This window comes from Drosophila takahashii, chromosome 3R (assembly GCF_030179915.1).
Source record: "Drosophila takahashii strain IR98-3 E-12201 chromosome 3R, DtakHiC1v2, whole genome shotgun sequence".
Classification (NCBI taxonomy): Eukaryota; Metazoa; Arthropoda; class Insecta; order Diptera; family Drosophilidae; genus Drosophila; species Drosophila takahashii.
Genome location: NC_091681.1, coordinates 7,968,326 through 7,995,396, shown reverse-complemented (window position 1 = coordinate 7,995,396; position 27,071 = coordinate 7,968,326). Strand labels below are relative to the sequence as shown.

General features: G+C 40.2%; 9 protein-coding genes across 12 annotated transcripts; 7 read left to right on the top strand and 2 right to left on the bottom strand.

Moving 5' to 3' along the window:
* The first annotated feature begins 1,339 nt into the window (after positions 1-1,339).
* Osi18 (DUF1676 domain-containing protein Osi18) lies at positions 1,340-2,934 on the top strand. The gene is made up of 2 exons (XM_017137978.3): positions 1,340-1,844; positions 2,194-2,934. The coding sequence occupies exons 1-2, from the start codon at positions 1,403-1,405 to the stop codon at positions 2,670-2,672; spliced, it is 921 nt and encodes a 306-aa protein (XP_016993467.2). The 5' UTR covers positions 1,340-1,402; the 3' UTR covers positions 2,673-2,934.
* A 3,326-nt stretch (positions 2,935-6,260) lies between these two features.
* On the top strand, positions 6,261-8,241 carry Osi19 (DUF1676 domain-containing protein Osi19). Of its 2 annotated transcripts, none has more exons than XM_017137965.2 (4): positions 6,261-6,549; positions 6,952-7,201; positions 7,310-7,491; positions 7,833-8,241. In XM_017137965.2, exons 1-4 carry the CDS (start codon positions 6,349-6,351, stop codon positions 7,971-7,973), a joined length of 774 nt encoding a protein of 257 aa, XP_016993454.2. In that variant the 5' UTR covers positions 6,261-6,348; the 3' UTR covers positions 7,974-8,241. The 2 variants fall into 2 exon arrangements, with proteins under 2 accessions (XP_016993454.2, XP_016993453.2); XM_017137964.2 differs by having other exon boundaries at positions 6,952-7,228.
* Positions 8,242-11,301: 3,060 nt separating this feature from the next.
* Positions 11,302-12,624, top strand: Osi20 (DUF1676 domain-containing protein Osi20). The gene is made up of 2 exons (XM_017137975.3): positions 11,302-11,805; positions 11,863-12,624. Exons 1-2 carry the CDS (start codon positions 11,409-11,411, stop codon positions 12,300-12,302), a joined length of 837 nt encoding a protein of 278 aa, XP_016993464.1. The 5' UTR covers positions 11,302-11,408; the 3' UTR covers positions 12,303-12,624.
* A 633-nt stretch (positions 12,625-13,257) lies between these two features.
* LOC108054876 (putative odorant-binding protein A5) lies at positions 13,258-14,183 on the top strand. The gene is made up of 2 exons (XM_017137977.3): positions 13,258-13,447; positions 13,634-14,183. Exons 1-2 carry the CDS (start codon positions 13,283-13,285, stop codon positions 14,132-14,134), a joined length of 666 nt encoding a protein of 221 aa, XP_016993466.3. The 5' UTR covers positions 13,258-13,282; the 3' UTR covers positions 14,135-14,183.
* A 3,078-nt stretch (positions 14,184-17,261) lies between these two features.
* LOC108054870 (protein D2) lies at positions 17,262-18,103 on the top strand. The gene is made up of 2 exons (XM_017137967.3): positions 17,262-17,428; positions 17,486-18,103. Exons 1-2 carry the CDS (start codon positions 17,348-17,350, stop codon positions 17,966-17,968), a joined length of 564 nt encoding a protein of 187 aa, XP_016993456.1. The 5' UTR covers positions 17,262-17,347; the 3' UTR covers positions 17,969-18,103.
* Positions 18,104-18,645: 542 nt separating this feature from the next.
* Positions 18,646-20,227, top strand: LOC108054869 (protein D3). The gene is made up of 2 exons (XM_017137966.3): positions 18,646-18,875; positions 19,267-20,227. The coding sequence occupies exons 1-2, from the start codon at positions 18,747-18,749 to the stop codon at positions 19,744-19,746; spliced, it is 609 nt and encodes a 202-aa protein (XP_016993455.1). The 5' UTR covers positions 18,646-18,746; the 3' UTR covers positions 19,747-20,227.
* On the bottom strand, positions 20,195-20,923 carry SmD2 (small ribonucleoprotein particle protein SmD2). Its single transcript, XM_017137968.3, has 2 exons — positions 20,765-20,923; positions 20,195-20,635 (listed from the first exon to the last, which is right to left on the bottom strand). Coding segments are annotated over exons 1-2 (360 nt in total). The 5' UTR covers positions 20,767-20,923; the 3' UTR covers positions 20,195-20,277.
* Positions 20,924-22,344: 1,421 nt separating this feature from the next.
* Positions 22,345-23,750, top strand: LOC108054874 (tRNA:m(4)X modification enzyme TRM13 homolog). Its single transcript, XM_017137974.3, has one exon. The coding sequence runs from the start codon at positions 22,432-22,434 to the stop codon at positions 23,743-23,745; it is 1,314 nt and encodes a 437-aa protein (XP_016993463.2). The 5' UTR covers positions 22,345-22,431; the 3' UTR covers positions 23,746-23,750.
* Positions 23,751-23,871: 121 nt separating this feature from the next.
* On the bottom strand, positions 23,872-26,388 carry LOC108054872 (uncharacterized). 3 transcript variants are annotated; one of them, XM_017137969.3, is made up of 9 exons: positions 26,242-26,387; positions 26,145-26,174; positions 25,879-26,081; positions 25,653-25,806; positions 25,184-25,596; positions 24,973-25,126; positions 24,602-24,915; positions 24,436-24,541; positions 23,872-24,328 (listed from the first exon to the last, which is right to left on the bottom strand). In XM_017137969.3, the coding sequence occupies exons 1-9, from the start codon at positions 26,288-26,290 to the stop codon at positions 24,117-24,119; spliced, it is 1,635 nt and encodes a 544-aa protein (XP_016993458.2). In that variant the 5' UTR covers positions 26,291-26,387; the 3' UTR covers positions 23,872-24,116. The 3 variants fall into 3 exon arrangements, with proteins under 3 accessions (XP_016993458.2, XP_070073111.1, XP_016993462.2); XM_070217010.1 differs by having other exon boundaries at positions 23,874-24,328; positions 24,388-24,541; positions 26,242-26,386; XM_017137973.3 differs by lacking the exons at positions 23,872-24,328; positions 24,436-24,541; positions 24,973-25,126 and having other exon boundaries at positions 24,749-24,915; positions 26,242-26,388.
* Positions 26,389-27,071: the final 683 nt, after the last annotated feature.

The following is a 27,071-nucleotide window of genomic DNA, read 5'->3' as shown; positions in this document are numbered from 1 at the left end:
GAATATAAGTCGGAACCAGACGGACATGGCTCGATCTACTCGTCTAGTGATGCTGATCAAGAATATATATACTTTACAGTGAGCGTGGCGCACGGCTGAGACAAACTTGCGCTGCTACTCAGTTTATTTGATATATATCGAGAACTACATCGAATTATGTTCTAAAATATGTTTGATGATTTCCTTGGATAGTTTAATTATCAATTTAGGCAAATTTGAAAAAAAAAAAAAAACATTTTGGTTTTCATTTTTTCTTGTACAGGGCAGACATACAAGTGCCTATTTTTATAATCAAAATCTTTTTGTAATGCATAACCGCATTTACTGAGAATATTAACTCTCAGCAACACAAAAGGATTTTCCATTAAGAAACCAATAACTTCAAGCTTGACTAGGTCGAAAATCAATTACTAAAAAGCTTTGGATAACTCGTACATTTTTAGGTAGACAGGAAAAGGCACCGAACTATTTACACTCTACAAATTCTTAAGAGATTTCTCTAATGATTACATTTTATTCAAAGCTTCAATAATCATTTTTCTATTTCAATTTATACACATAAACGGTTTCATATGATTATACTGATTTACTCAGAGCTTAGTAAGGAATTCAAAAATTAACTACATTCATTTTCCAAATGTACCCTGACTTCCACAAATCAAATTGAGTTCCGACTAAAGTTACTTCTTTGATATTTTGAATACAATAGCAGCTACAAATTGGAATTGAAATATAGAATGTAAAGAGGAAATCAAACTGACCAGCTTCACAATAAAGAACCAAATGTATTTTTGCTGCTTCAGTGGTCAGCAGGTGCAATTGACTGCCTGCAGAGGGTTTCTGTAATCTGGCCGCTGACGAAGAAACGAGCGCTGGGAGAGTCGTATTCTAATTGGGTTTCCAGGCACGCACTTCGGATTGCTGGGCACTTGATTTTACGAGCGGAGTCCACGGCCGCCGATGCAGAAGAAGCCATCAAATAACTTTCAATTATGTGCGGCACATTATGGGGGTATTATGCGGGAAATCGTCACTAGGAATTCCTCCCATAAGACAGCAGCGTGCCCATAAAACGTTGGCCTGACCCAATAGACTATACTTTAGGAACAGAATCAGAAGCCAGAAGCAGTTATGACTATGCCTGAGCAGAAGTGAAACTCAGGTGGTCAACTTGCGCTTTCCATGACTTTGACAACAAAGCGAAATGGTCGCTAAAGCTGGGGCCCAAAGCGGTGGGCAGAAAGATCCAAGTGCGTACCTGGCATACGCAATTCAATTAGCAAAGTACCGCCGTATAAAAACCAAGCGCTGCCCGTGCGGCATTTGCATAACCCGCTGAGTGGCCAACGCGTGCGCACCACCGAACCAGAGAGCGAGTAGGGGATTAACCACCACCGAAAGGATGAAGAGCACCTCCGCCTGTCTGATAGTCGCCCTTGCGGCGCTGTCTGCCGCCCACTCGGCGCCCACCGAAGGTCAAGGGGCGGCGCAAACCGCAACCCAACTGGCCCTGGACATGTACCACGGGTGCCTCAAGGACCTAAGTGTCTCCTGTGTCCGTCCCAAGGCTCTGCAGTGGTTCAACTCGGCCCTCCAGCAACCAGAGGTGCGGATCACCGAGCGCCTGTCCATCGTCCGCACCTCGCAGAAGGTCGAGTCCCGATCCCTCAATCCGGAGGAGCGCCTCTTCGATGACGTCGACAGCTATCTGGCCAGCCACTCGCTGAGGATCCAGGCCCCGGAGTACTTCCGCAGCTCGGAGGCCCGCTCCCTGGTGCCCGATTTCCTCATGTCGAATCCCCTCACCCAGGGCGGAGTCATTCCCCTGGCAGCTGCCAACGAAGGTGCGTATAAAATAATACAAAATTTATTAGCTAAATTTTTAATTAAATGAAAAGTCTCTGACCATCATTGTTGTATATGGTAAGAATATATTTTGGAGATCTTCTAACAATAACAGTTCTTATGTAAACAGACCATGTAGATAAATATAGAATTCAATGAATAATTTAAGTCATGAGATTCCTATCCATTCAACTGATTAGTTTAATTTAGTAGTCGTATAACTCAACTGTTGTTTCTTTAATATGTTTAACTTTATTAAAATTTGGTAAGTGGAGCCTAGGATTAGGGATAATCTGCTTTACAAAGATGCCTACAATACCTTACCATCTTTTTTGATAATTTTTCCAGGACGTGGCATGATCCGCAAGGCCATTCTGCCCTTCCTGCTGGGTCTGAAGCTCAAAACCACTGTGCTGGTTCCCCTGGCCTTGGGACTTATTGCCCTGAAGACCTGGAAGGCCATGACTCTGGGTCTACTTTCGTTGGTGCTGTCCGGGGCTTTGGTTATTTTCAAGATCGCCAAGCCCAAGATCGTCAACTACGAGGTGGTGCACTACCCTCACCATGTGGATCATGTGGTGCCTCATCATATTGAGCACGTTGTACCCCATCACATCGAGCATGTGGTTCCCCATCACATCGAGCACATCGTGCCACATCACATCGACCATCACCTGGAGCACCACATCGACCATCACGTGGATCTGCCCGTGGAGCACATCGAGCACCTGGAGCACCCTTCGCCCGCCTGGGACCCTCATGCTTGGGCCCGATCCTCGCAGGAGCCGCAGGATGCCCAGGACTTGGCCTACGCGGGTCAGAAGTGAGCCTGAGACCAGAAACCAAAACCCCTTCCACGAAATTCGGCCAAACCGCAACCTTATTTATTTTGCTCTAAGTTAAGTAGTTGAAACGCACGGCTCTCGGCGTATTGTTTATTTATTTATTTATTGAGAAGTGTACAAAGCAAAAAACCATAACAAAGAAGAAAACACCAGGGTGTTTTTAAAGGTACTAAGTGGGAATTAGCTCTGGTATCCTTTTGTGTAAATATCTCTGCAATAAAGTATGCAAAAATTTTGTGTCTAATTGACGACTTTTTTGGGACGGCAACCCCAAAGCGAAAGGGGTAATGAACCCAAAAACTTTTCTAATGCGCGGAGTTTCCTTTTAGAGAGGTTGCCCAGGAAACTCCAGTAAATTGAATACCACAGAATAATGAGTGCAACTTCTTACCAAAGTGCCTGATAAAAATGCCAATGAGCTTTCATGTTAAATTCAACAAACTTTGCAGATGATGAACACAGAGGATTGAAGAATCCACGAAGGAGCCCTTTAACTGAATGCACACATTTTATATGCCAGGTGGAAAAGGTTTATCTACATAAAGCTACCTTGCGTAAAGAGGGTGTTTAAGTTTTTGGCTTGCCTAAGCAATATTATACCTTTATAGATATGATGTGATAAAACATATTCCAAATATGAAAGTGTCATTTTGCTTTCTAAGTTCACAATTAACTTTATAGTTATGGAAATTTCAAATTTAATTACAATTTTTATTACTAGAAAATACCTGAAAGAATAGACATTTTATCTAAAACTATTTGATTCCATCCCGGTTAAAAGCATATAAATATTTTATACTTTTAGCATACTTTCAGGAGACTTCATTGCCTCGCTCCACGGGGTAGAAAATCAACCTAAAAGCCAAAATGGAACAATTTATTTATTGCATTCTTTCCTTACTTGCTGGTTTTCTGTCCGTCCCAGAGAGAAAATCGATGGCCAGCAGTGCGGTCATATCAATTGCCAATGGCCACCCAACAAAACCGAAGCCTCACCTGACGCAGGTGGGTTGGAAAGCTGCCGCAAACACACATCTCCTAGCCAAAATGTCGGCGGCGATGGCGTGAAACAATGCAAAATGGCAGTGGCGCCAACAAAAAAAGCAGAGAATTCGATGGCAAAATGAAAAAAACGAGAAATTGAAAAACAATATCACCATTGAGCGACGACACTTCATTTATATTTAACGGCATGCACTTGGCCGCCATCGCTCGGCCATCGTTTCTACGCAACAATTTGGAATATGAAAAAGTTTTCCAATTTCATTGGCTCGAAAAAGAAATGCGACCGGAATGGCAAATTGTCCGCCAATGAAATGGTGAAACTTTTGACCAAACGACACAATCGAAAACCGAAAAATGGCCGAGAAACACTGGAGCTGCTATCAAATCAATTTTCATGGCAAACAACGCGTAATCAACGCACGAGATTCATATTTCAACCGCATTTCGAAATTCAGCGCATGACTTGGATTAAGCTGAGGAGAACGGAGGTGGACATGTCACTTTCGCTTTCGTTAAGGAAAAACACTTTCTATGTCGCTAACATGTAGGTGGGCACTCTTTTTGGCCACCGACCAACAGAAGTCCATTGAGCCGTTTCCATATTCCTTCCCCAATTAATAATTATTATTATGATTTGAGTGCCGTAATTAGTTTGCGCAATTCGGCGTGAGCAGGCCGTATAAAATTATGTGTTGCCATAGTTTAATTGCTAGTTTCTTCTGGCCAATAAACGGTTTATAACCACACAAGGTCCCGGGGACTACCTTCTATAATGGATTATGATGATTATTAATTCAGAAAGGAATTCTTATCTTAATGGCCAATTAAAACTTTTCAAAGACCGGCTAATCGATTTTCAGTCTGCGAAAGGGCCAGGAGACATACCTGTTTATTGCCTGCAAGTAAACCGAGAAAATGGGGAGAGAAGAACAATTGTTATTACAAACTTTCTGCTTGTACTTAGTCCGCAACTTCATTTGCTGTATTCCCTTTTCGCCCAGAACTTTTTCATAAACAAAGTGAAACATTCTGCTTGCATCAGAGTTTCATAAATTAGTTGTTGTTACTCATTAGGGTGCGTTAGGTTTACTTTGGGCGACAAATTAAACAATGTCTGGTATTCCTTTTCGCTCAAGTAAATTGCATTGCATCAAAGATGCTAGCTAATTACCAAATGAATGAGGCAACTTTATTGTGACCAAATTCAATCAGTAAATGGTACTGATGCCTTTGATGCCTCAATGGCACTTCATAATCTAAGAGCAGACTGTTGAATGGCTTTCCTACACTTCAAAAACTTTTGAGAACCGGTTTTTAATTAAAGTGAGATACTTAGGTTTCAAATATTCAGATGTGACGGAATAATATTGTAATATATAAATATATTTTTACTTTATTGTGCAAGATATATATTTTTTTTAAGGTTAACTAAATGAAAATTAATGGAATTATTGAATTCTATTTTAATTAAGTATGGTAAAAAAAACGCTTTAAAAGAGCTATAGGTCCAAAACCTAAAATTCGTTAAGTAATGGCAAAGATATTTGTTATTTTCAAAGATTAAAATAATATTTAAGGAAAAACAAGATAGAACGCTATAATCGGGTGCCCCGACTATCAGATACCCGTTACTCAGCTAAAGGAAGTGCGAAGGAGATGGAGATAAAAACTTTGATCCGCCGTAACTTTTTAACGAATGGTCCGATTTAAAAAATTTCTTCTACATTTCTATTGGTATTGATAAACACCAGAAAACTGCATTTTTACTTTTCCAAACTATTGAAATTTTTAAAATCGTATATAAGCGATTGTGGGCGTTAGAGGGGGCGTGGCACCCTTTTGAAACAAACTTTCGCTGCGTAGGAACTCCTAGAATCTGCATGCAAAATGTCAATCTTCTAGCTTTTATAGTTTCCGAGATCTCAGCGTTCATACAGACAGACAGACGGACAGACGGACAGACGGACAGACAGACAGACAGACGGACAGACAGACGGACAGACGGACATGGCTAGATCGACTCGACTAGTGATCCTGATCAAGAATATATATAGTTTATAGGGTCGGAAACGCTTCCTTCTACCTGTTACATACTTTTGCACGAATCTAGTATACCCTTTTACTCTACGAGTAACGGGTATAATGATGAAATAAAAGCTATAAATACTTGATCTGACAAAAATTTTGTGAACTTACAAAATTTTTTAATATGTTAGGAAAGAAAATATTTAAGTAAAGACATTTCTTAAAAATACATGTACTTTGTATAGCATCCCCATCAAGCACACTAGAAACAAATATATTTCCAAGTGCAGCCATCAGCCCACATAGAAAACTCTCGGATGCGACCGGCACGCGTTCGAAATAAAGCCACATTAAGCATACGACACGTGGTGCGCCGAGGCACGCACACAGGCGAAAACAACAATTTTGGAGCGGCTCTGTCGCCGTCCGCTTCATTCATGTCTTCTCCGGCCATTCTCCATTTCTTTCGCCCAGGCATTCGGCTGCGAACGAGTTAAAGATCCAGTGAGTATAAAAATCGTGAACAATAGAAAAACGATTATTAAACGCAATTGTGCCAGCGCAGAGGCGAGTTGTGTGTTGACCAGCGGCGAGTGAAGAACCCCAAAGAAACAGCCTAAACAGCAAAATGGCCAATCTGCTCCTTGTGATCGTTGGTGTGGCGGCCCTTGTGGCGGCGGGACAGGCGGCCGGTGTCTCCACTGATCAGCTGCAGCGGCTAATCGCCGAGGAACAGAGCAAGTGCGCCAGTGGCCAAGACTCGATGGCCTGCATCAAAGAGCGGGCCATGCGGTTCGTGGACAACGTGATGAGCAAAGACAGCTACCAGGTGAGCTTAAGAATATTCACTAGTCGGAAGAACATTTTTGAAAATTTTTAAACAGATTTTTCTCAATTCTTTTGATTTGTCTTGATTTGACTATTAAATATCAATTTAATTTTTTTCAATTTCTTAAATCTGTTTACCAAACAACATGACGATTAAAATCAAAATATATTTGGTTATTAAATATACTTAATGGCAGTGCTGCCAAAAATAAAATGACAGATGCAGAATAAAAAAATAAAGATACAGATTTCAGGAAAATATGAGTTTAAAACAGCTTTTCTAGATCAATTGATCTGTTCTGAAAAAGACTAGAAATGTCAGCCCTGTTTCTTGGCATTAGATAATCGTAATTTCTTGAGATCGGCTTTGTTTTAATAAAGAAACTTATATTATGCCCTGTAGGTGTCCAACCTGGAGGTGCGCTCCAACGGCCAGAAGACCAAGCCAATCAGTGAAGCCCGTGCCAGCAGTGCCGATGGATTCATGGATGCCGTCGAGAACTACATCCTTGGACACGATGTCAGCATGGACTTGCCCTTGGCCGATGCCAAGGTCACCGTCTCGGCCCGCAACCTGGTTAACAATCAGCTGAGCCTGAACCTCCAGCTGAACGGCGACGAAGGCGATGAGGGCACCGATGTCGAAGCCAGGGGTAAGAAGGGCAACATCTTCAAGAAGGGTGGGTTCACTTTCCGCATGCCTGTTTGCCCCTTTGACTAGCTAGCTCCTACTAACCGGAAACCCAATTTGAATAATATAGGAAAGAAGCACCGTCTCCGTAAGCTGGCCATGCCCATCCTGGTGCTCATCCTGCTGAAGGCCATCACCGTGATCCCCATGGCCATTGGCATTCTGAAGATCAAGGCCTTCAACGCCCTGGCCCTGGGCTTCTTCTCCTTCATTGTCTCGGTTGGTTTGGCCATTTTCCAATTGTGCAAAAAGGTAAGCCGGCCACGATATTAAAACGCATCTCCAATTGTCTTCCAGGCATTCGCTGGATGTGGTAATTAGTCAGCGTTTTGTGTGTTGGGATGATGTTGGGCGTGGAGTTCGAAGTTCGAAGCGAGCTTTATTGCAATTAAGTGTCATATGTAATGCATGTATGTATAAGAAGTCGAGAGGGCGGCAGCAGCAGGGTAAGTCGAGCCAGAATCCTCGCCCACACTCTCCCGCTTCCCAACCAAACCACAAAACTGACTACCCAACCAACACTAGCATTTGGAATATTCTTGATCAAAGACAAGACAAAAGCTTTACACTTGTCACATTTTTCTGCACCCTAGATTGCTCATGATCATCATCACACCGCCCACATCACCGCTCATGGTCCTTGGGACGGTCGCACCTTTGGCTCCGTTCCTGTCCCCGTCGTCGAGCAGCCCCAGAAGTTGGCCCAACCCCTGGCCTACCAGGCCTACGCCTAAACCACAAAAATGGAACACCGAGATCCGATCGGAGCAGAGCAGATTGAAGCCAAGGAGTGGTCGCGAAAGCACAAAATCATTTGTTAATTGTTAGGAATATTCTGTGGCTTTGGACCACTTTTCCACATTCCCTGTGCTGCTCATTTCATTAGACTTTACTTATAATATTTATTAACTATTTATTGAAAACAAGAGATTAAGAAAATAGAGACGCAAAGCAAAAGCACCAAAATAAAGTAGCAAAATAAATGCCTTAAATATGCTAAAATCGATTTTACTTATGGGAGACGTGGCCGCGGGTCAACATTAAATCCATATTAAAGATTTAACCCAAGGCATTCGGCCAAATCAGCCTGCGGTAAAAACCGCACCGGTTGAATGCCTGAGCCAGTAGGCCTAATTAACGTTTCCACCCCAGGGCGGTATTCTCAGAGCCTCGGCCAATTTCACTTGGCATACAATATGTATAAGCCATCGGCTGCACAGCAATTGTGTCCTAATTAGCCAAATTTAATACACAGCAAACGCCGACCCTCGGCAGCAAATCTAATTAAATATTCCACTCAAGTCGCCTTTGAGGCCCGCTTGGAAGAGTCGATTAAATTGATTAACTGCATATAATTTAAAAATTTAAATTTCCTCTTTTCACTTGTGCGAAAGTCGCCAGGCGTCGGAGAGTGAAAGTCTTTCTACATTCCTTGCCCCAGGAACGAGGGCCAAGGGCCAAAAGATCAGGGACATTTTCTGCCCTGAATGCCGCTCATTGAGGCATATGTTTCGCAGTAAACACAAATCGATGGGTGGCCCAAATAGAAAATAAAAACTCACAAATAAATCCCTGTCATGAAAGCAAGCCTCAGCTTTGATTACGCTCAAATGCACCAATTCGCTGGAATGTTCAGAAAAATTTGCCATAAGGGACAACCTTTTTGATTTCGACGAAGTTGTAAGAAAATACATTTTTTAAGCACAGATACATAATTTAAACCAAAATTAAATTCATCAGATAAAGAAAATGCCTAAACATAAAAATAATTTATCTTCCTATTCTTCTATCGTTTTTTTCACCATTGTTTCATCCTAATCATATTTCTTATGATTCAATATATAACTTAAAACAAATAAGTTCCAATTATTTATTTTTCAAACCCGTTCGAAAATTAATTTGTATTATTTTATTGTCTTTTTATGGATGAGATAATACACATATCATTGGACTCAAATTGAATTCTATTCGAGGGTCAAGCATCAATTTTCAATGCATGTGTGTTCTGGCAACCAACAAAGTGTGAAAATTGGCATAATATTGGCACGTTCGGGAACTGGCCTCTCGCCGTTGGCAGAATTTCACAGAATTTAAGCCAATTTATCAGGCGAATGAACCGGTGTCGGAGGAGTTTGAACAGGGATTCCGGTGGAGTGGGCTCACACCTGCACAGGTGGAGGCGCTTCCATAATCGCTTGACGCTGTTTTGGTCAGCTCACCATCACACCGTCATCATCAGCATCGAGTGGAAGCCAAGGCACGAGCTTATGGAAATTTATTTTATCGTATTCGGACCATTTTTTGGCACGATCCGAGAAAAAGTGTGGCGCTAGTAAAACAAACATAAAGCCAATTTCTTTTATCGTAGGATACGAGTGTTACACATAAAGTTAACTTGTCGCTGGTAAAAAGACAGAGACACCTTTTGAATTATTTAAACTAACCATTAGGTAATCTATGATGAATCCCATGATTTTGGCAGGCAAAATAAAGATTTTCGATTGTATAATATGCTGGTGTTTTCAAAAGAGTACGTACCTGCATACTACAAAAGGAGTATATACAAAAGCTAGGGTATACTGAATTAATATGAAAATAGTTTCTTTTTAGTAATATAAAATAATTACACTGTGTTACAAAATTAACGCTTTTTAAATTTACCTCGATGGATGCTATTGTTGTGAATTCGTTACGAATTCCCAAGCTAAACTGCGTTTTCCAAAAAGTTCCCCGACGCAAGGATTCTCAGCACAAGAACCTCGAAAAATGCTGAAATTGGCCAACTTGGCCATGTCTAGATTGACTCGGCTAGTGATCAGTTCAAGAATATAAGTACTTTATATGGCTGGAAACGCTTCCTTCTCCCTGTTACAAGCTTTCCGACGAATACAATATATTCTTCTTCTCTACGAGTAAACTGGTATAGCTGCCAGGGCTATCGACTGTTGAAATGTTTCTTGTTTTATGTATTATGTTTTATGTATTTTATATTATATACAATTCGTTTAGTCTTAAAAATGGGACACAGGCATGGACAGGAACTCCCTTTTTTGGAAATCATGAACAAGTGTGTCACCTAAATGTATGTGGCACAAATAAAACCGAAAATCTATTTCGTAATCTACAGAAAGCAAACAAAATAATAATTGAAGCCGCTGCGAAATCGAAACAACAGTTCCGCGTACAAAAAAAACAGAAACGTATCAAATCTAGTGAGGAGTCAGTACCCAATCGTAGTTGAGTTCCGTACTGATTTCTTGTATCGAAATTTGACACAATACGCCGAAGTATGTACGTGTCTTCGATTTGGCTTTCTTGCGGACGGGATGGTCGCGTAAGAGTAATGGGCCTGCATACTAATAACAAACAAAAGTTATTTCCATCGAGGCGTCAATAATGCAACTTTGGCTGGTGGGAGGGTTAGGTAGGTTTGGTGTCTGAGGCCGATATGGAAAGCGAGAAAGCTTCAGGGGCAACCCAGTTAACAGAGGAGAGGCTACTGTTTTATGACGGGGTATTAGAAGAGGGCGAAGGGTATATTGTGTTGTCGCATATATGTGAAACTACTCCAAGGGTTTTGTTGCTAATAAAAAAAAACAATTTTTAATTCGTATACCACCTAGCACCAGGGGTTCTTGAATTCATACATAAGAAATGGGCTTGCCAACAACTTAATTTGTTAAAGGATGCATTTTCCGTAGTGCAACCTTCTCTCGAATGCGTTTTCTACCAAATCACAAAAAACTGTGTTTAAGTCGATTAGATTACAAGTTCTAAGAGCACTTGTTATATCAAATCAATGCTTTTAAATAGCTTGCAATTAAGAAAACGGGTACTTAATATTCGTGACACTCTCCCACAACGTTCTTGTTTTCTTTTCAATTTTTTTTTTGTGAAAAACTTTGGCCACTTGCTTTCCGTGGACTTGGCCCGTGTCTCGACTTTCGTCGCTCGTCACTAGCTGCGTTGGGCTGTCCAAAAACCGAAATGTGCACTCCAAAAAACCAGCATAGGTCTCTTGGCGCTCTCGGGGAGCGGCAGTATAAAACCCGAACCAATCGGCAAATCATCCAACATTGTCGCCGCATCGACTCCACAGTGAACACTACGCGCTCTGGTAGTGTTAAATACATATATTTATAATTGTAACTAATTCGATTGGGAGCACAATGGCTTTCCGTTTCACGTCCTTGCTCGCGTTCGGTTGTGCGCTGCTGCTGGTGGCCTCTGTGTCCGGAGCTGCCATCGAGAATGCGGTGACCCCGCGAATCCACAGCTCCGACGAGCTGATCTCGACCATTGTGGATAAGTGCTTCCATGCCAATGCCATGCATTGCCTGAAGGAGAAGGTGCTCAGCTACCTGGACACGGTGGCCAATGTGGAGGAGGAGGTCAGCGGACGTGCCCTGAGCGACGATGTCATCGATAAGGTCATTGTGGATCGGCTGGGACGCATTCTGAACACCAACGAGATGAGACTGCAGCTGCCACAGACCTTCTTCGCTGGCTCTGTGATGACCTATCGCTCGGATCGCGGTTTCGATCTGGAGCTGCCCAGGGATGAGGGTCAGTAGTTGTGGAAAGCCACCGTACATACATGCTAACTTTAGAAAAATCATTCAGGTCGCGCTGAGAAGAAGAACAAGGACAAGCTGTTCCTGCCCCTGTTGCTGCTGATGAAATTCAAGCTGAAGGTCATCATGCCCATCCTGCTGGCTCTGATCGGTCTGAAGGCCACCAAGGCTCTGATTCTGTCCAAGATTGCCATCAAGCTGGTGCTGGGTTTCCTCATCTACAACCTCATCCAAAAGTTGGGAGGCATGAAGATGAACATGGTGCCCATGCCCGCTCCAGTTCCGGCCAGCGAATACGGAGTGCCCAGCACTACGGCCTCGTCCTACGATCCCAGCAGCTGGGAGCCTATGAGCGGAGGTCCCTATGCCCGTTGGGACTCGCAGAACCTGGCTTACAGCTCGTACCATCCCAGCAGCTCTTCGTCCTACTCCTCGGGATCCTCGTCGGGATCCTCGGGCTCTTCGTCCAGCTACAGCTCGTCCTCTTAAAAAGGGAAAATCATTCGCCCCATTGTACATACCAAGGATATTAGTGGTCCTTCCTAGGATGGATCACTGCGAGTCTTACAGACCAAATGGAACCGGAACCTGCCCAGGTCATAATTGTAGTTGTAAAGGGTTAAGCACGCGAGAGTTTTAGCCATTCTTCAGCTGTAACCAACTTAGCCTGAATTTCTTCTCCTCATACCATCTTCTTTCGCATTGACACTTTGTCTTTTTGCCTTCGTCACTTTGTCACAAATCGACCAAAAATCAAACAGAATTGAATTAATATTTATTTAATTTATTAAAAATGCAAAAATCAAAAACATGCACCATTATGGATTTCGTGTATAGTGGGATGGTTTTGGGGTAATTTAATTAAATTGCACTCAATCTACTCTTTTTTATTAAAACACGAATTTAAAACGCGTATTATAACACTAAAAAAAATTAATTTTTTGCTGATTATGTTACGCAATAACTATCTGAAGTTTTCGTAAATATTTTAAATGTTTATTTGCAGTTTATTTATAAATGCAAAATTATAAATATAAGTAGAGCCTGACCGCATAGTCAACCCACAATTTTTTAAGGATCGCCAAATAATATCAACATTTTAAATTATTTGATCAATCACTTACGTTCAGATATACCTTATAAAGGAAGTGTTCTCCAGATTTGCATGTGAAAGAGTCAGCGCCACTTAGCTTAATAGTCTGTCAACTAAACGAGGTACTAACTGATATTGTATTGCATGTTTAAGAACCCACCAACACGCAAGTGCTGCTAAATACTAATAGGTCGGCGGCACGACAATTTATTTTATGAAGTTTTAAAAGAGTAACGAATAGCAAATTACCTAAACTTAATGGTATTGACAGCTGTTTTTGTTAGACAATTGGCCGGTAGAATCCATCTGTTGGATGGACTTCCTATTTAAGGTCTGCAAATACCGTATTGGTAGTCAGTATAACACTTGCTACAGAATGTTGACCAGCGTTTGGGTTCTTATTTTTATAAGATTTGGGCCGAGCTTGAGCCTAAAATATACCAGGGAAGATCATCAGTCGGACACGGAAGTCAGTAAGTTCATGAGAACACTGGATGTGATACCAGATGTAATCCAGATCGGACCCCAGGAGTTCCTTAATGTAAGTAAACAACTAGAAGGAAAGCTTACTTCGGCAAGTTTATAAATCCTTTTAGATCGTTCCTATGATCGAAATCAATTAAGCTATATCTTGTATACAATTGTCTCCTAGGAAATATACCAATTTAGTTATAGTTCTGGCTGGTTAATTTTTAATTCATTAGTCTTTTATGTTACACCACAATAGGTTACATACCATGGCCAAGTAGCAGCACATTGTGGAAAGTTACTAGAGCCAATGCAAGTGCGGGATGAACCCTCTTTAAAATGGCCGGCAGCACCGGAAAACTACTATACACTGCTGATGGTTGATCCAGACGTACCCAACGTCATTACACCCACGCACCGGGAGTTCCTGCACTGGATGGTGCTAAATATACCCGGCAACCGACTGGCACTTGGCGATGTGCGCGTGGGATACATGGGACCCACTCCATTCAAGGGAACCGGAACCCATCGGTTTGTCTTTCTGCTCTACAAACAGAGAGATTATACCAGGTTTGACTTTCCTAAGCTACCCAAGCACTCAGTAAAGGGACGTAGTGGGTTCGAGACTAAATTATTTGCAAAGAAATATAAATTCGGGTATCCAGTGGCTGGAAACTTCTTCACAGCCACCTGGAGCGCCGATGTCCCAGCCCTTATAAAGGTCATCTCACACAGTGCCCGTCAGGCCACGCAAACCTAAGTTAATCGATTAGGTGTTAATAAAAATTATGCAAAATGTACCCCGTAAATCCTTATTTCACAAATTTCATGTAGAGGTAAAAATTGTGTGCGTTTATACCATTCATAAATGTACAGTAGGTTGGGTCGATTTGAATGGGGACAGAGAAACGAAGCAACAAATCGGAATTTCAAGCAAAATTAGAGAACCAACTTGTGGTTAGAAACAGAGCTCTCAAGGGAGATCTTAAACTTTTAACGTGTTTTTCTCTAAAACCCATATTTTTTAACTGGTCGCCACGATTTTTCTTAATCTTAAAAACGTCTTGACCGGTCGAGTTTGTCTTGATTGGAAAATGTTCACGAAATGTACCGCTATGGCAGCAACTAAAACAAATTGAATACTAAACTAATAAACTAAACTAACATAAACTAACTTGGGCAAGCCAAAGTTTTAGTAATCTTGCAATTTTCACGAATGAAAATTTGACTAGAATAGCAACATGAATTATAATACAAGAAAATATTTTAGAAATTAAAAAAAAACTCTTAAAATGTTGTACCTTATTGTTCCTATGGGAGCTATAATATATGGACGTCCGATCGGCACGCGCTTTTACCCTGCTCAAGGTATGCATATAAGAATAAGATTTGATTCACGTCAATAGCTTTTACAGTGTGCGAAATATCTTCAATTTTAGAAAGCTATTCGATTGTTCCTTTGGATATAGATATATAGAATATCCGATCGGGGCGCTTTTCAAACTTGATCTGCGTACACATGTTTTAAGACGACTGTGAAAGTTTATAAAAACCGTGAAAAACTGTGGTGCCCGCAGTTTTGTAGCTAGAAGGAAAACATAAACTCAAATCGGTAATACTCTAGATTAGCGGACTCACCCCCAAAATTCGCGAAAAAATTATCCTTAATGGACCGCGATTTTTTAAGAATTTAGGAATTTAATTTATTTTGACAAAAAAGGAAAAGTGTACATTTATGTTTATACCCGTTACTCGTAGAGTAAAAGGGTATACTAGATTCGTGCAAAAGTATGTAACAGCTAGAAGGAAGCGTTTCCGACCCCATAAAGTATATATATTCTTGATCAGGGTCACTAGCCGAGTCGATCTAGCCATGTCCATCTGTCCGTCTGTCTGTCCGTCTGTCCGTCTGTATGAACGCTGAGATCTCAGAAAATTATCCTTAATGGACCGCGATTTTTTAAGAATTTAGGAATTTAATTTATTTTGACAAAAAAGGAAAAGTGTACATTTATGTTTATACCCGTTACTCGTAGAGTAAAAGGGTATACTAGATTCGTGCAAAAGTATGTAACAGCTAGAAGGAAGCGTTTCCGACCCCATAAAGTATATATATTCTTGATCAGGGTTACTAGCCGAGTCGATCTAGCCATGTCCATCTGTCCGTCTGTCTGTCCGTCTGTCCGTCTGTATGAACGCTGAGATCTCAGAAACTACAAAAACTAGAAGGTTGAGATTTCCCACACATATGGCTTCCTACGCAGCGCAAGTTTATTTTAGCCGAGCGCCACGCTCCCTCTAACGCCCACAATCGCCCACTAATGATTTTAAAATGGGTCCTGCGCCCACATCTTTAAAGATTTCCGAGAAGTATAAATGCAATTTTGTTGTTTATATTTATACCTATCGAAATGTAGAAGACATTTTTCAAATCGGAACATTCATTAAAAGTTATACGCAATCAAAAATTATATATCTATCTCCCTCGCACTCCCTTTAGCTGAGTTACGATTATTAGTCGGGACACCAACCCGACACAGCGTTCGCACTCCCTTTAGCTGAGTGACGGGTATTAGATAGTCGGGACAACAACCCGACTATAGCGTTCTCTCTTGTTTTATATAAAATCGGCAACATTGAAATTCAATGGTAATAGTCTAGAAGAGCGGCCTGAGCACCAAAAACCGCGAAAAAATTGCCCTCGATGGACCGCGATTTCTTAGGAATTTACGTGCAGAAGATTATTTGCGGAAATGCATTGTTCTCTTGTAATTGCATTTCAAAGTTGCGTGTTTTGCTATAAAAACAAAGTAGGATTTTCTAGGATTTTGAGGTGTTATGTGTCATTTTGCTATAAAAAACATATGGGCTTTCCGTTTGTTGTCAAAATAATAAGCGTTCGAAAAAATTCGACAAAAATGTGAAATTGTTTTTATAGCAGGCCAGACCCCACAACCGCGAATTAATATCCTCGATGGACCGTGATTCCTAAAGAGCTTGTGCGACCATGGATGACCAACATATACATTTTTAAGATGAATCTTAAGAAATCGCAATCCGAGGAGGATCAACCTTTTAAATACTAACAATTAACTATCTTAAATTTCAGGAAACCACCGATACGGACAATGAAAAGGAATAGGCTTAATCTGTACCACTAACCAGCATTTTTTATAAATAAATATTTACTGTCCAATCATTAACCATAGTTTAATATAGCATTTTATTTACTATTACAAATGAGTTACAAGTATAAGGAGGTACTGAACTAAAAACTCTCGTAATTGGCTTTGATAAAGACTAAGGTTGATCCTCCTCGGATTGCGATTTCTTAAGATTCATCTTAAAAATGTATATGTTGGCCATCCATGGTCGCACAAGCTCCTAAGGAATCACGGTCCATCGAGGATATTAATTCGCGGTTGTGGGGTCTTGCCTGCTATAAAAACAATTTCACATTTTTGTCGAATTTTTTCGAAAGCTTATTATTTTGACAACAAACGGAAAGCCCATATGTTTTTTATAGCAAAATGACACAAAACACCTCAAAATCCTAGAAAATCCTACTTTGTTTTTATAGCAAAACACGCAACTTTGAAATGCAATTACAAGAGAACAATGCATTTCCGCAAATAATCTTCTGCACGTAAATTCCTAAGAACTCGCGGTCCATCGAGGGTAATTTTTTCGCGGTTTTTGGTGCTCAGGCCGCTCTTCTAGACTATTACCACCAGACATTTTGTTTCATATTTGTTTGAATAATGTGCATGGGGCAGCTCATCGATGTGTGTGTGCCTTGAATTAAATAATATTAATAACTTCCTTCCTTATAACTTCGTAAAAGAGTTAGTACTTTAAAAATTTGGTTAACCGCAAGGTGTCATTTGAGAAAAATGTCGGCATTGAAGGAGTATAAAAATACATTTTCCGACATCTCAAACCTAAACTAAATCATTACTCACCTCAGCCAAAAATGTCCGAGGCCGCTGTATGTTTTTCGAAGCACAAAATCGTGCCGGATATCTTGAAAACGTGCCCCACTAGTTTGCTTAAGGTAAGCTTATCCATAAAATATTTGTTATCACCCGTGCCACATTTTGTTTGCTTCCAGGTAACATATGGCGGTGGGCAGATGGTGGACATGGGCGGAGAATTGACACCCACACAGGTGAAGGATCAGCCAAATGTTGAGTGGGATGCGGATCCGAACGCCCTATACACGCTTATCCTTACCGACCCGGATGCGCCAAGTCGAAAGGATCCCAAGTTCCGCGAGTGGCACCACTGGCTGGTGGTCAATATTCCAGGAAACCAAATTGAAAACGGTACGGTTTTGACCGCCTATGTGGGTTCCGGTCCGCCGCAAGGAACCGGGCTTCATCGCTACGTCTTCCTGGTCTACAAACAGTCTCAAAAGCTCACGTGCAGCGAGCCTAAAATCCCGAAGACCAGCGGCGAAAAGCGAGCCAATTTCAGCACCACCAAGTTCATGAGCAAGTATAAACTGGGAGATCCCATTGCCGGCAACTTTTTTCAGGCACAGTGGGACGAATATGTGCCCAAGCTTTATAAACAACTGTCCGGTAAAAAGTAGCCTAAAGTCTTGTTTTTAAAATCACGTTTCCAGGGCCGAAAATAATTTGATTGCTTAATTTTACAATTAGGTTGTGCTTAATTCCAAATCCTTGTATTTCGACCTGTAAAATAAAATAATATATATCAACAAGAATTCATTTTTAAAACATTTAGACAAAATCTAATTAAACTTTAACACACTAAAATATTGACTTTTGCAGTTTAATTCATTTTTACCCTCAATGCTTCCAGATTACATATTTCTAATTGAAATTGAACATTTATTTTTAATTTGTGCACAAAATCGGTTAGTTTTAATGCTTTTGTGTATACTAGGGGAATGGATTTGTATTTAAAATACGTTCAGTAACGGGCAAAAATAAAACATTATATTCCAAAACAAATATTAAAAAAAGCTCATATCAATAAATTGTCTGTGTTAGGTGTACAATAAAATATTATTTGATTATTTTTCAATCATGTTCGTTTAATTAAATTAATTCACCAATTACCACAACTAATCACAGAATTTATCAGATAAAATTGTTTAGAATTTTCTGCTGAATGCATTCATTATCTGTGAAGCGTAACTTCAAACAAAGATATCGTTAATTACTATTCTGGGAATACTTTTTGCCAGCTGTTTATAAAACAAAAAGCTTTTAGCTTCGCTTTAAAAATATGGCATCACAACAAACTCGTTTTAGTTGCTCACAGACCTTGTTCAAGATCAGAGCTGATTTCTCCAACGTTTGCTTTTAGTATTTGTCGTCTACAAAATAATTCTTTCTACAAAGATGCTGTTGGTTCTATTACCATTGATGACTTGCTTGGTGGCCGTTCAAGCAAACTCTGTGGAAGAAGTCTTTAGATCCCATCAGGTGGTCCCTGATGTGATTTCCGAGCCGCCAAACCAGTTATTAAAGGTGGGGCTACTGACAAAAACTTAAAAAGAAACTATATAAATATAATTGACGAGGTATTCAAGAAAAAAAAGAAATCGAATATTAAGTATTTTTATCTCAAGCTTTCGATACCTGGCACTAAAATAAAATGTACATTTATTACAATTATACGCAATCGTGCTATTTTTTAGTCGTCACAACTTTCTGACCAAAGGTCACAATCAGAAAAAACTATTTAAGGCAAAAGTTTCAAGTTTCAAGCATTACAATCGTTTTTTTCTACAAAACAGTTTATGCAAGAAATCGCGCAAAAAACACTTTTCTAAAAATCAAGGAAGTAATAAAGCAAGCATGAAAAACCAATTAAAATTTGAAATCAAGCAATGACCTTTAAACAATTTTTCTACCAAAGGTCACGTACAGCAACGACCTTGTGGCCAAAAATGGAGTAGAGCTTACGCCCACGCAGGTTAAGGATCAGCCTACCGTGCAGTGGGACGCGCAGCCCGGCGATTTCTACACACTGATCATGACCGATCCCGATGCACCCAGCCGCGCGGAGCCCAAGTTCCGCGAGTTCAAACACTGGGTTCTGGTCAATATCGCCGGCAATGACCTGGCCAGCGGGGATGCGATCGCCGAATATATTGGGTCCGGCCCTCCCCAGGGAACGGGTCTGCATCGCTACGTCTTCCTGCTGTACAAGCAATCCGGAAAACTTGAGTTCGACGAGGAGCGCGTGAGCAACAAATCTCGAAAGGATCGTCCGAAATTCAGTGCCGCCAAGTTCGCCAAGAAACATCAGCTTGGCAATCCCATCGCCGGGACATTCTACCAAGCCCAGTACGACGAATACGTGCCTAAATTACACAAGCAACTTTCGGAAAATTGATCTTTTTTACGCGTCATTTGAAGACAATAAAAAAAAATAAATTTAAAGATACAAATTGAGAGAGATTGAGATATAGATTTCCTGTGATTCACAATTGATTTTTCGTATCTCAAAGCGATGTGTTTTTAAAATCTACAATTCTCAGTTTCCTTTTTAAACCGAATTAAAATTTCGATTTTAAAATTTTATAATAATTAATGTCAATTAGAATTTATAAATACTTTCTCAATAACTTGAGAATCTTGTTAAACGAACAGTCAACCTTAAAAGGCTTTTTTCGAACCAAAATAATACACTATGAATTGGAGTAAAGAATTGATATCAACAAGATGAAAACATAGACCTTACCCTGTTACAAAAATCTATTAAAATGCGCTTGTCTGCTTAAGAACACCTTGTCAAATGTAACAAAAACCTAAACTTACGATTTACACACCACTGGACCGGATTTCTTGATAAAGTTAATCGATTTTTGAATTTATTGACTGTAGTTGGTGGCTATTGGTTACTGTACGCTATCGCTATGGTAGACTATTTCCCGGCCGCCGTGGCCAGGGGGTTTCTGAGCACCAGGATCACGGAGTCGCCGCGCAGGAACATCTTCGAAATGAAGCGGTCCTTGTTCACGGGCTTCACCTTCTTCTTTCCCTTTCCGGTGCGCGGCAGCTCCGTCCACATTTCCTTGACGTTTTCCAGGACCATGTTGCAGTGGCGATCGAAGGCCTTGACCCTGCCGAGGAGCTTCTTGTTGTTGCGGCAGTTGATGAGCACCTGGGTGTTGTTCTTCACGGATTGCGTGAGCACGGACAGCGGCCCGGTGTTGAACTCCTCCTCCTCCTGGCGGGCCAGCTCCTCCGGAGTCAGTTCCGACTTAGGTTTCACAAGAGCCCTATTGGGAAAACAATTAATAAACACTCTCAACTCGCGCGTGAAACCAACAATCCAAAATGCCGGCGCACATGTCGCTGCCGGTTTTCCCTTTCCGATCGGTTGGCCATCACTTTTCCGGAATACTCACATGTCTGATTGAACTTATGGCTTGTTAAATGCAGTTAAAGTCTTTTTATTTCGCTCCTTAGTTGCTTTTTTGCGTTTATTGTCGCAAAAATGCGGCTTCCTTCTTTGCTTGATTTTCTAGAGATGGCACGCTAGCGATGGCACAATCGGCGATTCCCGCATTTGGTATATTTTGGTATTCCAACAGATAACAAACATTTTAAAGTATTTTTTATATAGGATATGTCGGATATATAGGATGAATAACCTTAGGGATTCCTTGTTGAACTGTTAATTTGCTGGATTGTTGAATTTTGGTCAGCTGTTAATCAGCTTTTCCACACAAAGTCAAATTTCAGAAATTTCACCAATTCATGGCTGATAAAAATGTTGTTGATTCGTTGAACACCACAGTGGCCCCTTTATTTATTAAATGTCACGGAACTCTGTAACATTTTAGTATCACCAGTACGCATTATTTACAATAAAATCAATTTAGAAAGCATAATTGCTGAAATTTGCTGTTAAGATTTCAACAATTCAGTCAGGGTATTCCCTAAACTGTTGAATTGTGGTCAGCTGTTAATCAGCTGTTCCATACAAAGTCAACATTCAGAAATTTCAGCAATTCAACAGCCTCGGGGCTGCTTTCAACTTAGAAAGCATATTTGTGGTTCTTTTTACCTTGGTAACAATTTTAGACAGTAAATAGCAATAATAAATAATAAGTTCCGTGAAAATTTTCAACAAATAACAGCTTTTTGAAAATTTAATATACCCTGAGTAATCGAACAGTTTAGGGAATACCCTGACTATTTATAAATAAATGATGTATTAATAAATGTATAAATTAATAAAATGTATTTGTATTACAACCAATTCAAACCAAAATGTGAGTCATTTAATAATTTTAAATAGTGGTTAATTTGAGTTAAATGTTGGATTTCTCTTAATTAAGGAATGTTTTTACTAGGGGGATTCCCTAAACTGTTAAATTGCTGAATTGTTGAAAATTCAACCAAAAATTTCAGCAATTAAGGGAATGACACAAAATGGTTCCTGTTGAATTTTCAAACAGCTGTTATTTGTTGAAAAGTTTCACAGAACTTAATGATTGTAAAATTTGATTTATTATTGCTAGTTACTGTCTAAAAGTGTTACCAAGGTAAAAAGAACCACAAATATGCTTTCTTAGTTGATTTTAAATTAAATAATGCATACTGGTGATACTAAAATGTTACAGAGTTGCCACGACTTTTAAAAAAATTGATAAGGCTCAGATGACACATTCAATTTTTAGCCCCAATTTATTGTGACAATTTGTCATTTGTGTGAGTTTAAAGAAGTGAAAGCAGGTCAGAATTAATATGATATCGCGTCTATATTCTTGGTGTTAGTGGTAGAGCAGCCAAAAATATTTGATTCTTTGTCGCGCTTGCTTAAAGTCCCATTAAAGAAAAATTGCTACAATAAATTGACTTTACAAATTGAATGTGTCATCTGAGCCTTAACAGCTGACCAAAATTCAACATCCCCCTATTATTTTCATTAACAAGGCACCAGTGGAAACGGAAAATTATATAAAAGGTAAAATATGAATATTTCAGTATTTTCTACAATTTACAATGGGCACATTGCTTCGCACGAGTTTTTTACTCGTTAATAATAAATTTTGAGAATTAATATCTAATGGAATCCAAGAAACCGAAGATGACTGACCAAGCGCTGACCACCACCTGCTCCTACTGGGTGCCACGCAAGAAGCGCCGCTGCAAGATGACGGCCAACAAGGGCAGCTCCTTTTGCGGCGCCCATTCCCCACCCACGTCTAGTCCCTCGGTTTCGGATGCAAAATCTGGCAAAGATTCCTTTCAAGAACGAATTCCCTGCCCGCTGGATCCAAAGCACACCGTCTTCAAAAGGAAGCTAGCCAAGCACTTGACCATTTGCAATGCAAGGGATCAGGAAAGTTCACTGCCCTACATTGTTAAAGGAGTAAATTCTGGAGATGATGTGGAGGAACAGGAGGACCTGGACAAACTCAATCAAATAAAACTTCACGAGCTGCCGGATGAGGAGTTCTACGGTTTGATCGACAAAGTAAAAGCCCTGTATGACAAGCACATTAATTCCAGCATAGAGGATCTGCAGTTGGAGCATGAATTCTTAAAGGAGGAACTGAGTCGCAAGGACTACGGCCAGGAAACGCTCCGCCAGCTTACCCAAGCCTCTAGCTTGCTTGGCATCCTGCAGGAGGCTCATCAGCTCACAGATCACACAAGCTATGTGGAATTCGGAGCCGGAAAGGGACAACTGGCCTACTTCTTAGCCACCGTTTTGGAGGGTCAGCAACTGACTCACTCCCAGGTGGTCCTCATCGATCGGATGTCCCTCCGCCATAAAAAAGACAACAAGGTGGCCAATAAGGAGCTGGTGCAACGCATCCGTGCGGACATCGCCGATCTAAAGCTCTCTGCTTTGCCAGAGCTGAAGAAAACCCAACGAACGGTGGCTCTCTCGAAGCATCTCTGTGGAGCAGCCACGGATTTGACCCTGAGATGCATGCTGGGTGACGGAGGTGCCACCACTGACTATGTGCTCATCGCCCTGTGTTGCCATCATCGCTGCTCCTGGCGCTCTTATGTAGGCCGCTCTTTTCTCCAGCAATCTGGGATCGGACCGCGAGAGTTCGCTATCCTAACCAAAATGGTCAGTTGGGCGGTTTGTGGCACGGGCTTAAGCCGAGAACGGCGCAAGGCAATGGAAAAGGCGGACGATCAGCCCGCGGAGACAAATACCCAGCGACTAAGTCGCAATGAACGAGAAGCAATCGGTCAGCAGTGCAAGCGGGTGTTGGATTTCGGACGACTAGAGTACCTGCGATCCCTCGGTTACCAAGCAGAGCTCAAGTTTTACGTTCCTAGGGATGTGACGCTGGAGAACGTGGTTCTGCTGGCCAGACCATTAGCATCTGCACGAGAGTTTCAAAATAAATGCAGTTGACTTTAGTTGATGAAGGCGTCGACTTTTTTATCGATTTGCATGATTTCTGGGCGGGCTGTAAAGTGATCCTCAGGAAGGCCTGTGTGAGTTTGTCTTTAAAGAAAACAGCTAGAGCGTGATTGATTGAGCGCGACTTTTAATTCAGAACTTATGCGAACATATTATTAATAATATTAACATTGCCATTATTCCTCTAAAAAAGGTTCAGCTAGTAATTTACAACAAGTCATTTCCGTGTTAAATATTCCAGACCGGAAAAACATTTAATCTCTTTAAGCTTCAATTCATTACTTTTATTAAGTTCATATGTATGTAGATAATTAAAAATGCATCTCAAATTCTTAAATGTAGTTTCAGGTCTAGGATTTTTTTTAATTCAAGCCGACTTCTGTCAGAGAGTTGGTTAATACTTTGTTTAAAGAACATTTACTTTTTTTAGTCCGAATCGAGGTTTCCATGGTTTTTTGGGACTTGGGGAACTTTACGGCCATCTTTTTAGCCGCGTGAAGGTTCTTAACGCATCTCATTGCCTTCGTCAGCGCTTTCTCAACAGGCTCAGAAGGCACTACCTGTCCGATGGCAACTAAAATAAACATTAAAATTACTATTAATAAAAAAAGATAACAATACATTTAAACATACTCATTAGCGCCGTAAAAAAATTATCAAAAGATTTAAGCCTTTTTTTACCTAAGGCTCCGTCTAAATTATAATTGAGAATTATCTCATCCGAGAATATTTTTCTTATTGAACGACTCATCCTCCCCTGGCTCAAGAGCAGGATCATATGCGTTATCTGAAAATACTTATAGTTGTAAGTTTTTAAAAAATAAATTGTATGGAATGAGAAACTTACAAATGTTAGGCCATTCTCCTGGTTTATTTTATCGTCCATTACCGAAAGCTCCTCGTCCGATTTTATAGGAAAATAGTTTTCGATTTCTTCGGCTATTTGTCCGTCAGTTTCTGGTAATCCCTCGCTTGATTTTATGAAGGAATACTCATAGATTTTAAGTGATTTCTCAGGCTTTACATTCGTCGTCTTATTCACGATCGTCTTTGAGGACTTCAGGGCCTTTTTTTTGGATGAATTAAGGTTCTTAACGCATCTCATTGCCTTCTTCAACGTTTTCTCTTCCGGTTCAGACGGCTCTACCTGACCGATGGCATCTAAAATAAAATGATAATTTGTTAATAAAATAAAGACAATTATGTAAATAAACATACTCAATAGCGCGGGAAGAAAATTTGTAAAAGATTTAAGTTTTTTCTTGTTTTGGTGGCCGTCTAAATTATAATTAAGTATGATCTCCTCCGAGAATATGTTTCGTATTGAGCGACTAATCTTCTTCTGGGTCAAGAGCATTACCATATGCAATATCTAAAAATATATTGGCACCATGTACATTACAAAATAATTGTAGAATAAAAAACTTACAAATGCACCGTCATTCTCTTGGTTTATTATTCCGTCCATTTCTAGTAACTCCTCATCCGATTTTATTGGGAAAAATTCGTCGATATTTCGCGATATCTCAGCTGTCTCTTCCACGAACGAATTGGAGGCCTTGAGGGATACCCTTTTGACTGCGTGAAGGTTCTTAGGAAAAAAGTTTTCGATTTCTTCGGCTATTTGTCCGTCAGTTTCTGGTAATCCCTCGCTTGATTTTTTGTAGGAATACTCATCGATTTTAAGTGGTTTCTCAGGCTTTACCTTCGTCGCCTTATTCACGATCGTCTTTGAGGACTTCAGGGCCATTTTTTTGGATGAATTAAGGTTCTTAACGCATCTCATTGCCCTATTCAACGTTTTCTCTACCGGATCAGACGGTTCTACCTGACCAATGGCATCTAAAATGATACGTTGTTAATAAAATAAAGCCAACGATGTACGTATGTAAACATACTCAATAGCGCGGGAAGAAAATGATTAAAGGACTTAAGTTTCTTCTTGTTTTGATATCCGTCCAAATTATAATTAAGTAGGATCTCCTCCGAGAATATGTTTCGAATTGAGCGGCTTATCTTTGACTGGTTCAGTAGCAGTGCCATGTGCTTTATCTGAAAACGAGAAAATTTTGCAATAAGTACATTGGTCTATTTAAAAAGATAATTATAAAGTGAAACACTTACAAATTGTCCGGCATTCCCCTCGGTTATTTTTTCGTCCATTTCCGACAGGTCCTCGTCTGATTTTATAGGAAAATATTCATCAATCTTCTTCGATATTTCAGCGTCTACCCTCGTCGCCTGTTCCAAGAACGCCGTAAGTGTTCCTACGGCATCCTTCACAGCTCGTAGTTCAGCCAGACCCGAATGAAGGTCCTGCTGGAGTTCTTTTTTTTCGTACTTATATAGAGAAGTTGTCTTTATTATATACTCAAATATTGAATACGTACCATTAATTTTGCTAAGCCAAAGATAATTATCTGTAAATGTCATTAAAAAGGGACTTAAGGATAACCTAGAAAGAAAACAAAAGAGTATAATACTTACGGCTGTTTGCGTTGTCAGCGCAGAAACGTTTTGGGGCAAGCTCACTCATACTTAAATTAAATAAAATTAAACCGCCTCGTTTTTAGGAAGACAACAAGCCATTTAATTTTATGCAAGTGACGATATTTACAACTACAAATGCCCGACCAGCTGATCGACAAACATATGTTCGGAAAACAGTGCTAAAAAACATCACGACCCAGTAATGCGCCACCTGGTGGACATTTGAAATTAAAACGTTATTTTTTAAATTTAAATACAAATCTGAGATAGCGCGTACATCATTGGCGAATCAATTTAATTGAACAACGTTTTCTAAATGGGACCACAATGCGTAAGGGTGAGAATTGCATTTTAAATGTACGAAATAAACGGATAGGCTGGACAAATTGTAACCCTCTGTGGGTGTGTACCTCGTACAGTTGCGGTCAAAATAATAGTAGTGCCGGTCGCCCACAGAGTTTTTTATCAATACTTTCTCTATTTCCTCACATATCCAACTTATTCTTTCGCAAAAGTAACAATAATTATCAGGGACCGTAAATAATCATTATTTGAGATTTTTATTTTAAAAGGCCTACTGAGGTTTTCACAAGTTTTAATCAGCAATTTAACTGGTTTTTATGCACTTTATAGACATGAACAAATAACAGTTAATTTGCTTTCCAGATTTGTTGAAATGCATATACTTTGTGGACAAGAGTAAAAAGAACGTTATTTTTGACGTTTAAAACCAAATATCACAGTAGTCTTTTTAAAATAAAAATCTCAAATAATGATTATTTACGGTCCCTGATAATTATCTGTGCAGTTGTGTTAGGATATCGCCT

Bases quoted from the DNA above. Each gene is read 5' to 3' on its own strand.
- Osi20 (XM_017137975.3), top strand. From the start codon at position 11,409: ATGGCTTTCCGTTTCACGTCCTTGCTCGCGTTCGGTTGTGCGCTGCTG. The intron at 11,806-11,862 runs GTCAGTAGTTGT...AAAATCATTCAG, and splicing joins GGAGCTGCCCAGGGATGAGG to GTCGCGCTGAGAAGAAGAAC.
- LOC108054869 (XM_017137966.3), top strand. From the start codon at position 18,747: ATGCTGTTGGTTCTATTACCATTGATGACTTGCTTGGTGGCCGTTCAA. The intron at 18,876-19,266 runs GTGGGGCTACTG...TTTCTACCAAAG, and splicing joins CGCCAAACCAGTTATTAAAG to GTCACGTACAGCAACGACCT.
- LOC108054874 (XM_017137974.3), top strand. From the start codon at position 22,432: ATGGAATCCAAGAAACCGAAGATGACTGACCAAGCGCTGACCACCACC.
- Osi19 (XM_017137964.2), top strand. From the start codon at position 6,349: ATGGCCAATCTGCTCCTTGTGATCGTTGGTGTGGCGGCCCTTGTGGCG. The intron at 6,550-6,951 runs GTGAGCTTAAGA...TATGCCCTGTAG, and splicing joins TGAGCAAAGACAGCTACCAG to GTGTCCAACCTGGAGGTGCG. The intron at 7,492-7,832 runs GTAAGCCGGCCA...TCTGCACCCTAG, and splicing joins TTTTCCAATTGTGCAAAAAG to ATTGCTCATGATCATCATCA.
- Osi18 (XM_017137978.3), top strand. From the start codon at position 1,403: ATGAAGAGCACCTCCGCCTGTCTGATAGTCGCCCTTGCGGCGCTGTCT. The intron at 1,845-2,193 runs GTGCGTATAAAA...TAATTTTTCCAG, and splicing joins CCTGGCAGCTGCCAACGAAG to GACGTGGCATGATCCGCAAG.
- LOC108054872 (XM_070217010.1), bottom strand. From the start codon at position 26,290: ATGAGTGAGCTTGCCCCAAAACGTTTCTGCGCTGACAACGCAAACAGC. The intron at 25,807-25,878 runs GTAAGTGTTTCA...TCTCGTTTTCAG, and splicing joins AGGGGAATGCCGGACAATTT to ATAAAGCACATGGCACTGCT. The intron at 25,597-25,652 runs GTATGTTTACAT...GTATCATTTTAG, and splicing joins TTTTCTTCCCGCGCTATTGA to ATGCCATTGGTCAGGTAGAA.
- LOC108054876 (XM_017137977.3), top strand. From the start codon at position 13,283: ATGTTGACCAGCGTTTGGGTTCTTATTTTTATAAGATTTGGGCCGAGC. The intron at 13,448-13,633 runs GTAAGTAAACAA...ACACCACAATAG, and splicing joins GACCCCAGGAGTTCCTTAAT to GTTACATACCATGGCCAAGT.
- LOC108054870 (XM_017137967.3), top strand. From the start codon at position 17,348: ATGTCCGAGGCCGCTGTATGTTTTTCGAAGCACAAAATCGTGCCGGAT. The intron at 17,429-17,485 runs GTAAGCTTATCC...GTTTGCTTCCAG, and splicing joins GCCCCACTAGTTTGCTTAAG to GTAACATATGGCGGTGGGCA.